General features: G+C 39.1%; 2 protein-coding genes across 2 annotated transcripts; one reads left to right on the top strand and one right to left on the bottom strand.

Moving 5' to 3' along the window:
• The first annotated feature begins 970 nt into the window (after window positions 1–970).
• On the top strand, window positions 971–4,011 carry LOC107195195 (Krueppel-like factor 10). Its single transcript, XM_015584991.1, has 3 exons — window positions 971–1,205; window positions 1,514–1,720; window positions 2,347–4,011. Exons 1-3 carry the CDS (start codon window positions 1,152–1,154, stop codon window positions 3,208–3,210), a joined length of 1,125 nt encoding a protein of 374 aa, XP_015440477.1. The 5' UTR covers window positions 971–1,151; the 3' UTR covers window positions 3,211–4,011.
• Window positions 4,012–6,992: 2,981 nt separating this feature from the next.
• Window positions 6,993–10,954, bottom strand: LOC107195194 (trifunctional enzyme subunit alpha, mitochondrial). The gene is made up of 11 exons (XM_015584990.1): window positions 10,780–10,954; window positions 10,204–10,313; window positions 9,679–9,951; window positions 9,333–9,583; window positions 8,872–9,255; window positions 8,616–8,786; window positions 8,297–8,519; window positions 8,015–8,224; window positions 7,744–7,939; window positions 7,321–7,523; window positions 6,993–7,243 (listed from the first exon to the last, which is right to left on the bottom strand). The coding sequence occupies exons 1-11, from the start codon at window positions 10,850–10,852 to the stop codon at window positions 7,040–7,042; spliced, it is 2,298 nt and encodes a 765-aa protein (XP_015440476.1). The 5' UTR covers window positions 10,853–10,954; the 3' UTR covers window positions 6,993–7,039.
• Window positions 10,955–11,949: the final 995 nt, after the last annotated feature.

The raw sequence follows: 11,949 nt of genomic DNA, 5'->3' as shown, positions 1-11,949 counted from the left end.
CTTCAAGATGCCGTTGCTAACAGAGCCTCTCCGTCTTATTATCGTATATATCCTGCCTTTTCAAACAAAAGTGGAAGATCCCCCAACGCGTAATAAGGAAGGAGGTAGTCATAGTAGAGGAAACATTATGTGGTCGTTAAGTTGATCAGTAGCTGAAGTGCTCATGGAGGGACAAGAGGCCTCCTACCTTTCCTCAGGGTCGTATGAGCTGTCAGTGGCTATTCAAACACAGAAATGCTTTGCAACGTTACAGACAATAATTACAATCTCCCTGCTACCGATAGAATTTCCATGGATTGTCAGCTTTATGTCATACGGCGTTAAATAACCCGCTTGTCAAACATTCTACTTCACGCGACCACGTTGCGTCGTTCCTCGATGCGTAGGAGTGAAATCATCATACAGGGAACACAACGGACGTTCCCTAAGAATAACGAACGTTTTTTGCAGGGAACTTGCGAAACGCGTCGCAGGCATATCGGGTCCGGGACAAACAGCCGGGAGAAAGAAAGGCGAGCGTGGCGAAACGACAATTCGGAGGCTCGTCATGCGTCTCGCTGGCGCATCGGCATTCTGCTCTTTCGTCGCCTACACGAGCCAGGCCACGCCGAGGGGAAGTGTCTCCTCCGTGTAGGAAGAGAAAAGACGGTGGGACAGAGAAAGCGAATACGGATAGGTTGCCCGATCCAAGGTGTAGGAGTGTTTGTAAGCTAGCATGACGCTCCGTAGAGAGTAAGTATAGCGATACCATGACGTATCGACCGAGCGCGCCACGCGAACTGACGTCACGATCACGGCCTCAGTCAGACTGCGAGCACGTGAACAGCACGCCGGTGATCACGCGGTCGTCGGCTGATTACGAGGCCCCCATTGGCCGGACACGGCGAGCCCCTCGACGGGATTGGCCGGAGTGGAGCCCGCCGCATGATCACGCACACAACGAAAAACGGCGTGTCGAGCCAGCCGCCGACCTGAGAAAGCTTCATTGCGTTACCAGACGTTCAACGGTTACCTCCCTTGCGGGTTTTTGCGCGAGGCGTATACCGTACACGAGAGACTGCATTTAACCGTCGCTGGCCGTGCCTCTTTTAACCACGACACGCCACGCACCTTACGTTTCGTTTCCGAAAAGACACACGAGAATAAATAAAATGGACACGAATCAAACACTTCTGTCACCACCGGCCTCACCCCAATTTAAACACGTAAGTGTACGCTGAATTCGAAGTACCGCCAATGTAGAGCGGCTGGCTGCCCGCGAAATACGAACACAGCTGGGACAACGACCCAGCCCCAGCCCTGTGCCACATAGTGATTTTAATTCTGGCCATGGTGTTTTTTTTTTAAATGTCTTACTTGTCCTCTTTACTTGTGCTTCCACGATCGTTCCGGATTTCTATACGTGTCTTCTGTGAATTTCGATTAGATTTAAACCGTGGCTGGATTTTCGTGTAATTATTGATCGTTGACAAAATCGAGGGATTCTATTGAAGGATTTTTTTCTGTGTTACAGGTCGAGCCTCTGCAATCGTCGTTCAGTGTCGCGGCACTCCTTGCGGATAAGTTCTCGCAGGAAGCAAGGAACACCGAGATAAGCGCGAAAAAAGCAGACGATGGAGGTGTACGGCCGGGTTTGCCACCGACACCTCAGCCATCGGACTCGGAGGAGGACGAGCCTCTTCGAAAACGACGATGCACGGAGCAATGTGAATTGGCGAAGGTAAATACTGTCTGTTATCGTGATACTGCATTCTGCGCATCTTAAATATGAGAGAAGTTTATCTCTTTTTGATTTTTTCGCCGCGCGCGAGCCGCAGACCGCTCCAATGTACATTCACGCATGCGCCCGTCGAGTTGTTTTGCAAGATGACCCCGTTTGCGGCGTGCATTCACTCTTACACCATTTTTGTCGCTTATCCTTCGAGCGTATACTTTATACCTTCCGATGGTATAATGCAAAAATAATTTCTTTTTCATTCTAAATTGACCACTGATAGTCTGTTCTTCAAAAACGAGAATAAACGTGTACACAAGGTACCTCTTAAATTGAAAGTCAATTTAAAATGTCGCAAATGCATAAAATCCGCAATCCACTTCCCACATAGCACATGACGCCTTGAAGACGTCCATTTTACGGCTAGTTTAGGTCTAAGGCGCCTTTAAGCCGTCTTCAAGGCGTAATTAGACGTCATATGCAATCTGGGTTGTAACCACCCAAACATTTTTTTTTAAATAAGTTGAAATTACACGAATAAATAGTATAGAACTTGTGTTTAAAAATACGTCGTAACGATTGTTCGAAGAATGAAATAGAAAATTAAACAAAATTTAATTTATTTATGTTAGCTGCTGCTCGACGGAACACCACCACCGAGTCCAGAACCCGCTCGAGTGTCGGTCATAATGCGTGCCAACCGAGACGGTACATACAGTCCTGCCAACTTAACGTCAAAGGCAACCACGGTGTGCGCGCAACCGGTCCCACACGAGGCATCAGTTTCAAGCCCGCAGTTGGTGCCAATCGTACGCCAGAGCGCCGCGGAACCGGAGAATGTTCTGAAGAGTCTCAAGTTCAAAATGAGCCTGCGAAAGGAGGAGATCATTGTGAATAGCAAGAACACGGACCGAGAGATCAGTCAGCCGAAATTACATCCGTTGGCACCGAAACCTGCGCCGATCATGGTGACCGGACTTCTGGGATCTCCCTTGGTACTGCCGCGAGCACCCCTTTTACTAGTTACCGCGCCAACAGCTACCACAACGACAAGTGTCACCACAGCGGAATCGACCGCCCGACGTCGTGTCTACGAATGCGAGCATCCAGGTTGCGGCAAGAATTATTTCAAATCGTCCCATTTGAAAGCGCATACGCGTACCCACACCGGGGAACGACCATTTTCATGCCCTTACGAAGACTGCAGCCGACGGTTCTCCAGAAGCGACGAACTGTCACGGCACAAGCGTACCCACACCGGCGAGAAAAAGTTCGCCTGCACGGTATGTCAGCGAAGATTCATGAGGAGCGATCATTTAGCGAAACACGTGAAACGACACGCCAGAGACAGATCGTCGTCGGTGGGATCCAACGGTGTACAAACATCTATCGGACAGATGACGTCCGGGCCGTTGCGGGTCAGCTTACTTCCTGTTCTAGCGCCACGTCTAGCGCAGTCAGCTCAACAAATCATACCGCCGCAATTGGCGGCATAAAACACATATACACGATTACCAGTGGCATGGAGTCACTGAAGCATGCTTTACCAGTACCAAAAAGCTGTGAGCCGAGCTTTAATTACCGCAGGATTGAGAACCATTCCAAGAGTCCGTCGGAATATGAACGAGATCGTTACGTCTTTCGATGGATGAATCGGAGGGTGAATTTTTACGATGTACGTCCCGCGTAATGGTGTTCAATTACAGGAACGTCTTTAGCAGGGTTTTCTTCGTGAGTTCTTGATCGAAATGTCAGGATAATCGACGGAAAGAGGTACCGTCTACTTCGATATATTATGAAGTACGAGGAACAATGCGCTCCCGCTTGCCTCCTTTAACGTGTATAATCCGTGATCGCGTCGAACTAGTGAATACGAGGCGGACTTATGAGAATGAGACCGGGGCGCGGTCGGGCACGGGGAGCGGTGATAAGTCATAAAAAAAAAAACGAGGCTTCTTTGCCGTCCGTGAACCAATGTACCTAAGTGTGTCTGTGATCTGTGATGCGTAAGCGCGCGTTGACCGAGAAAGTGTATTTATTTAAGAATTCAAAGACACTCTTTATGAATTATGTACATATAACAGCTATGCAAAAGCTAAAAAACGCTGAAGTTACGCTGTTTTCATTATTGTCGACTAGTTGTATATGTTAATTGCGAACCATATGTATGTATATATCTTGCCCGATCAAGGAAATCCTTCCGGGCGACGCAAGACTTCTTACTGTAAAGATAACATTTAATGATTTTTCTACAAAATCAGAGATTAATAAAATCACTTCTATACTTTCGTAAAAAAGTACTGTAGCCATTTACGATACCCCCACCAATCTTGCAACGTCCTTCCTGCGTGCATAAATTTCCAACTCTTTTTAACTTTCAACAATTTATGGAAGTTTGCAACAGACTTTGGCGAGTGACTAACCGTTATTAACCATTTTCTAATCACAGCCGGCAATGTTATGACCTTTTTAATTTTAATTTCGAACGTTTAATTTAATTTTTCTTTTTTTTTTGTTTATTTTATTCACGGATGATTTTTGACGTTGTAATTGCATAATCCCACCGAGAAATAAGATCGAAACAAACATCGTAAGATCACGATTTTTATGCGCGCGGAAAGAGTCTAAGAGCAATACGGAAGGTCATGTATCGTGATGACCGATGACGAGGAAAAAGACGATTTCTATTTACGAAGGACTCGACACGCGCGTCGGTTGAACGATAGTGAATCGTCTGTGCATGACGTATCGTCTGCCGTGGTTTAGATAAATATGGTCAAAGTCACTGTGAATATGTGCGAACGTATCGCGGTATCAAAATGTCATATTTTGAATTTTTCAATCGGCAACCCAGATCGTACGTGACGCCTTAAGAACGCCTATTTTACGGCTATTTTAGGTCTAAGGCGTCCGTAAGCCGTCTTCAAGACGTCTATACGCTATCTGGGAATAAGTAATACGGTATACTGGGCACGCTATCGTTTCACGTAATTCTTCACGAGAGATTCAACCGATCATATCGAGTATCGTAGATTAATATACGATTCGAGGAAAACGATGTTCACACGTGTTCGCAAATCTTCGTAAACAAATTATAATACAGTCGGTTCTTCGAAAAGTACGTATGAAATTCGAATCATCGAATCGTTTGCGTAGAATTCGTAATCGTGAAATGAGGGAGCTGAAACATTGACAAAGGTAAGCAAACGGTACTTCAAAGCGAAAAATTTCCATCACGCATCGTCCGCAATGAGCTCCATCGAGTCGAATACGTATGTATAGATATAATCTTCTTCTCTTAATTAATATTCACGAAGATACGTTTCATTGAAGATGAACGTTCCGTTTTTGAAACGCTTATTCCTATCTTTGACAGATATTTAATAACTGTATTTTTTTTTATGTGAAATAATGCATCGTATATAAATTCGCGTTTCAAAATGTTCAATTTCAATGTAACTTACAATACATCCACTACGTTAGACGTGCTCATTGTTAATAAAGTCTTTAAAAAATAAAAAGTTCCACTGAAGATTATCGTACAGTTCACACTGGAAAAAAAGGATTGTATTCACATCAAACATAATTCATGAAGCCGTAGATTACGATAAGATTTTTTTTTATCAATCGTTTGTATACGTCTAAAAAACCGGATCACCGAAAATACGTGTTTCCTTACGAGTGTTTACACGGATATTTTGGTACTTAACAATTTCACGAAACAAAAGTTCATGATAAGTGAGTAGATTAAATTTCTCCAACGTCATAAAAGTAACTAACGATGAAACTTTGTTGTTTTACTGAAAAAAAGAAAAAGATAAAAAAGAGTTTCTCGCAATATTGAACTTCTTACCTATGGTTTCGTTACTACGTACTTAAAATTTTCATTAAGTAGTCAACTTAAAATTACGATCCCCGGCAATGGTCTCTCACGAAACACCATGGTTTCTTGCATCAGCCAAGGACTCGGTCTCTTTTAATGTTGTAAATGTCACAAACAGGTGTGGGACCGGTAGATGACGTAAAATGTCCTCCCGATTACCCTCATTTGCTTTTATTAAAATTTGTTCCTACCTAAAGCGTAGCACGCATTTAAAGCTTGCTTTTGTTTAGTCTACTAAAAATTGCATTTCAGAGACGGAAAACAAATTTTTTTTAAATATCTTCCTGATTACCCTCATTTGCAATTTATTCAAATTTGTTTCTACCTAAAGCGTGACACGCATTTAAAGCTTGCCTTTGTTTAGTCTACTGAAATAGCATTTCATAAATAGAACAAAATTTTTTAAAAACATACAGACTACCTAACTTGTAAACATTATTTCATTCGAAACTTTCCAATCGATGATTAATCGGAAATGGAAATAGTGAATGTTATCCTGTGTAATTTTTTCCTTACAGATTTATATTTGAATAAAACTCAGAAAAAGTGCATTTAAATGGTGGTATTAAACGAGCTTTAGTAATTTCATTTCGATATTATCAGTTAACATACAAATGTACTTTTTAATACTTTCTAATTGTAGCTCTAAAATATTCCGAAGCAAAATTTCTGCTGGAAATCAGTTTATTCCAAAGATATAAAAATTTATCTTACCTATGAATATTAATGAGCAGAAGACGATTTTTTTCCTCGGAAATAAGTGTACACCTGAAAGTGCAATATTTCTTGGACATTGCATCAAGTACAAGAATTCCGCACCTATGTCTTTCATAATTCAACGTGAGTAAAAAATTGTAATTAAGTGATAAATTTATTCGTCTACATGTATCAGTCATTCATTACTACTTATTCCTGCACACCTTGATGGCCCGTAAATATGCATACGCACACGCATCTTTACTACCGTTACTTTTTCAAAATGATGACGGTTACAGCATTTGCTTACATGATATGAGATTGAATATCATTATAAACAAAATGTATTTTATTCATTTTTTTTAACGGTGAAATGTATACATACAATTTGTTTGAGAACAATGCACATCATCAAATTTGTGTATCTCTACAGTTTTCTGAAAAAATAAACTTTAGTAATATAGTATATACGTTATGAAACATATAAAAGGTGTCTTCAAACATAAACTGTATAAAAATTCTTTAATAAATACATATTATATATATTTCTTTTGCATTGATACTTATTGTAGGAAGTTCAAATCACAGTTCGAATAAGTTCAGCATATATATTCGTCAAAAAATATAGTACGTCTAAAAATTCGATTCTTCATTCATACCATTATTACAAATGTATAAAATCTCACTAAATCTCTAATTACAACTGTACTGCTTGATGAACTTCCAATATTAAGATAACATTTTACTCATTGTTTGTGGAACTTTTTGCTCGAATCGGTCGCCATATCATACAAAGTCTGGCACGGTTTAAATGCATTGCCGTAATGGCTCTGGTATTCCTCCATTTTTCTCACTAAGTTACTGGCTCCATAATAATCTACCCAGCGGAAAGGTCCTCCGGTAAATGGAGGGAAGCCTAATCCAAAAACAGCTCCTATGTCACCCTCCAACTGCGAAAATATTTATTGAAATTTGACTGTATACGTGGAAGAATGAACTACTATAATATACCCATAACATTATTTACCGGATTGGCCAATATATTTTCTTCCAAACAAAGTACTGCTTCGTTTACAAATCGAGATACCATTCGTAATTGACGGTCTTCATTGGAAGTACTTCCTTTCGGTTCAATATGATATTTCTTCAAAATATCTAACGCTCCAAGATTAACGTCCCTGTCCTTAGTATTAGCTTCGTATACGTATATACCTTTACCCGATTTTCGGCCTAAAAATTATTCATCGTTCGGTACATACTTTTATATTACAAGTAAAACAGACACCCTGCTTTAATGATGCGTGCGATAAATATCATTGTAGCAGCGATACAGACCACTCATTTGATTCGTATCAATGTCAAAATTTTATACACTCTTTTCAAATTATATATCTAAGCGTAACACAAGTCAAATGAGTCGAGTATACGTAAACTGAATTAGCAAAAGTACCAAGGAAACCAGCTTTAACCATGTCCCCGAGTATGTTTACATCTCCGCCTTTAAATCGTTCACCTAAAACCTTTCCTAAATGAGCACTTATATGAGCTCCTACGTCAATACCGACTTCATCTGATAACGTTGCAGCTCCAACAGGAAATCCAAATGTTTTACTAAGTTTATCCAAGTCCACTGGATCCACACCTTCCTATTCTCATGATGAACATTCTACTTTATATTGCTGTGTTCGTTGTTCTATAATAAAATGATCGAAAATACTAACCTGCATTAATCTAATGGCCTCAGACAGCATAGCTGACAGAATTCTTGTGGTATAAAATCCGGGACCGTCTCCCACGGTAATGACCGTTTTACCTTGTTTCAAACCTACATCAACCGCAGTCTTAATAGTTTCAGCCGACGTACCCTTGTGCGTTATTATTTCCAGCAGTTGCATTTTATCTACCGGAGAGAAATAATGCATTCCAATTACCTGTAAATCAAAATCCGAGTTTAGTGGATCTAAAAGTAGACCAGCTTTATCAATGCAACAAATCATACTTGCCTTATCTGGGCGTTTACTTCCAGCAGCTATTTCAGTAATGGGTATGGCTGATGTATTTGTTGCAAGCACACAGTGCTGTGGTGCATATGATTCTATTTCCTTTATGACTCTGTGCTTAATTCCAATATCTTCGAATACAGCTTCAATTACAATATCTGCATTCTTGAAAGAATTATAGTCTAAAGTAGCTTCTAGTTTCGCAAGATACATATCCCTTTGAATGCTAAAAATATGTGCAGAAAATTCTCACAATGAAAATGTTTTTGAACATCATATAAACATATCTTTTTACGGGCGCATAAACATATTTGAGACCAACCTGGAATACTTTTTTCTCTTTACAGCAGTATCCATGCCTTTTTGTATTTGGCCAACGCCTCTATATAAACCTGATTCATTTGTATCTTTCATAATTACATCGAAGCTTTTATCTATGCTTACTTGGACAATGCCTGCTCCCATTAGACCAGCACCAACAACTGCAATTTTTCTAAAATGTACAGAACATTATTGTTAAAAAATATTCTGCACATAATGAATTGTATTGACACATGAAGTGTAATAAATCCACTTACTTAACGGCATTCTTGGGTGTACCAAATCGATTCTTTTTACACGTGGTTTGTCCAAAGAATATACTTACGAGTCCCTTAGACTGACATGTAACAGCTAATTCACCAAACGCTTTGGCTTCTGCCTCATAACCGACAGTTGGACCTTTATCCAAACCGGTACGTATTACATCTAGAATTCTAAGTGGAGCAGGATATAATCCACCAGACATTTTCATCACTTGGCCTTTTGCTCTTTTGAATACTTGATCCTTAATGAAGTTCAAAGAGAAAGTATAATTTATGAGCTTCTCAGTCAGAGATTTAGGGCCACGATCAACCTTGAGTGTCCCATTTGCAATATCCTTTGCTGCTCTGATAGCTGTCTCTTCTAAATATCTCATCGTGCTATAAATTTTGTAAATATATCTATAGCTTCCATATCATGTACACATCGACACTGAATTCATCAAAATCTTTCTTACTTTTCTTCTGGTGTTCCAATGCCTGGACCAAGACGATTTACTATCAAATCTACAATTCCAAGCTTTTTTGCTTTGACTGTCTTAACATTTCTACCAGTAAGGATCATATCCAATGCATTAGGAAGTGAAGTTAATTTGGGTAACCTTTGTGTACCTCCTGCTCCAGGTAATAAACCTAACATAACTTCTGGTGTAGCTAAAGTAGTTTTTGCATCATTCACGGCAAGCCGATAATGACACGCCAGTGCAGTCTGCATTGATTAAATAAACTTTTAAATAATCAATAGTTCACAAGAGAAAGATTTTAAAAATTCATATATGTCTGGGAATTGTGTGATTTATGTACCTCAAGACCTCCTCCTAGACAACTACCTTGAATTGCAGCTACAACTGGCTTTTTACTATGTTCTATGTTGTCCAAAATCTTTTGTGCCTGTACAGACACTCTGTAACCATCTTCTGCAGTTTTAAAACTCTGTATCATAGAAATATCTGCACCAGCAATGAAACAATCTGGTTTTCCACTTATAAGAACTACAGAATTCACAACAGCATCATTTTCTGCTTCTTTCATTAATGTTACAACCTCATTCATCACTTCTTCATTTAAGGTATTCACCTGCATTTAGATGTATTTCTGAATTAATTTAAGTGTTGCACGTATGAATGAAGAATCCATTACGCCATGACAAAACCAATTTTCTTTTCTATGGAAATTATGGATCTATATTGTTTTCATAAATTATTATTTAGCAAAAGATCAGACACACATTCTTGATTTATAATATATTGACTCATAATTAAAAAAAAAAGTGGATTATGGTTTCATTTGGTTTCTTATACTAAAATGTTATATTAGTTAACATAATACCTTGACTCCGGGAGAGTCTATAGTAAGTACAGCTACATTGTCTACAACTTTGTATTTCAAATGTTTTGCATTTCTTGCACTTGCAAATGTCCTTATTGTTTGATACATTGCTGAAAGCAGAATTCATAATGTATACAGCAAGAGGAAAAAAATGAAGATCTGTTGCATCAGTTTTGCTACATATTGTTATAACCAGACTGCAGATTGTATGCAAATTAATGCCTTTGACATTTCATTGTCGAGAACAGAAATTAAAAAATATTTCCCCCATTGGGAACTTTGTAAAGGTTTAAATAAATGAGTTATTGAACTTGATACAAACTTTTTACTTTATTATATCGAGCATCCGCAATATAATTATGAGATAAAGTACATTAAATAATGACATTAATTCGGGTCAATATTCGTAACAGGATAAATTATGTTCTAATATATCGAGTAGATATGCTGCATAATCTATACTTTCATTGTTATATTATGTAGAACTTGCAACAGATACACCTTTTAAGGGGTCGAATGGAAGGATTCAAGAACTGTACCCATAAAAGTATAATGCTTTTCATTGTCGGTAATTACCTGTTCGTGTCGCATAACTTTTATTTATAGAGGAGAAACGCGCAACAGCACCCAATAATCTGTACTGTGACATTTTAAAACATTACCTGTACACACTCGATCACAGTACTAAAATGTGTGCATGGAATTACACCAAAAAACTGGAACCGCAGTTGAACACGCATGCGTAAGTACGTGGTGGATAATGGCCTAACTAACCTATGTACAGCATTCGCCATACTTTTTGAAGACTTTGACCTCAAGTTGATGGATTTGGCACGTTCGAAAATAATTCGAGAATTTTGCACTGTCAATGCTGGATGATAAATGATAACAGTTGACGTAAAGTTTTTTTAATATATAAATAACTTAAATCGATAATTCTAAGTATCAATTCCAAAAAGAGTTATATGCATTCAATAATCAGTTATATTGTATATAAATATCCAAAAAACGTCCATATATCACATATATTATTGACAGACCTTAATATTAATGAGAATAATAATTTAAAACTAACATAAAGTACTACATTTTCATAAAGTTTTGTCCGTGCTTACAACGTTTAAGCTTATCTGTATAATTCTCATTCTTATCGACAACAGTTACAAGTAGTTTTTTTTAATGATGAACGTATGTTAATATTCAGCTACGTGTCTCTCAAATTAAGTAAAATATAGAAGTTTTATTTTCTTGAAAATTAGTGTCAAAGAATGCAGCAATTGGTCAGATTAGTTTCGTAAATAAATTGAAACCCTCTATCGGCACACTGTTTTTTAGGCTATCAAATATCACACGGAGTCTTTTAGGAAGTGGTAAAATCTTTTACACTAATTCAATGAAATACTTTCAGGTACTCAGTTTAGGGCTATGAAATTAGAATGTTCAAGAAGAGGTAAAGAACTTTCATATTATTCCCATTCATTACAATTTCCCTTGCGGGAATGCTTTACCGTCTCGTGGCCGCGGGATTCCGGGAATCGGGTGAGACGTCACGGCGTGCGAGCGAGAGAGTACGGTAGAGCGTGCCGCGGTATCGGTGCTCTCCGTCAGTCCAACGCGCTAGTGAATTGCGTCACCCAGTTTATTGACTTAGCCGTGTACGCCGTGTACCAAGGTCGTACCATCCCGTGCAGGTCTGTGCTTGCTTCCTCACTTTCTCGTGAACCGTCGCGGAGGGTGGTCGCGCGT

Source organism: Dufourea novaeangliae, unplaced genomic scaffold, assembly GCF_001272555.1.
Source record: "Dufourea novaeangliae isolate 0120121106 unplaced genomic scaffold, ASM127255v1 scaffold55, whole genome shotgun sequence".
Classification (NCBI taxonomy): domain Eukaryota; kingdom Metazoa; phylum Arthropoda; class Insecta; order Hymenoptera; family Halictidae; genus Dufourea; species Dufourea novaeangliae.
This window is presented reverse-complemented; position numbering and strand designations above follow the sequence as displayed.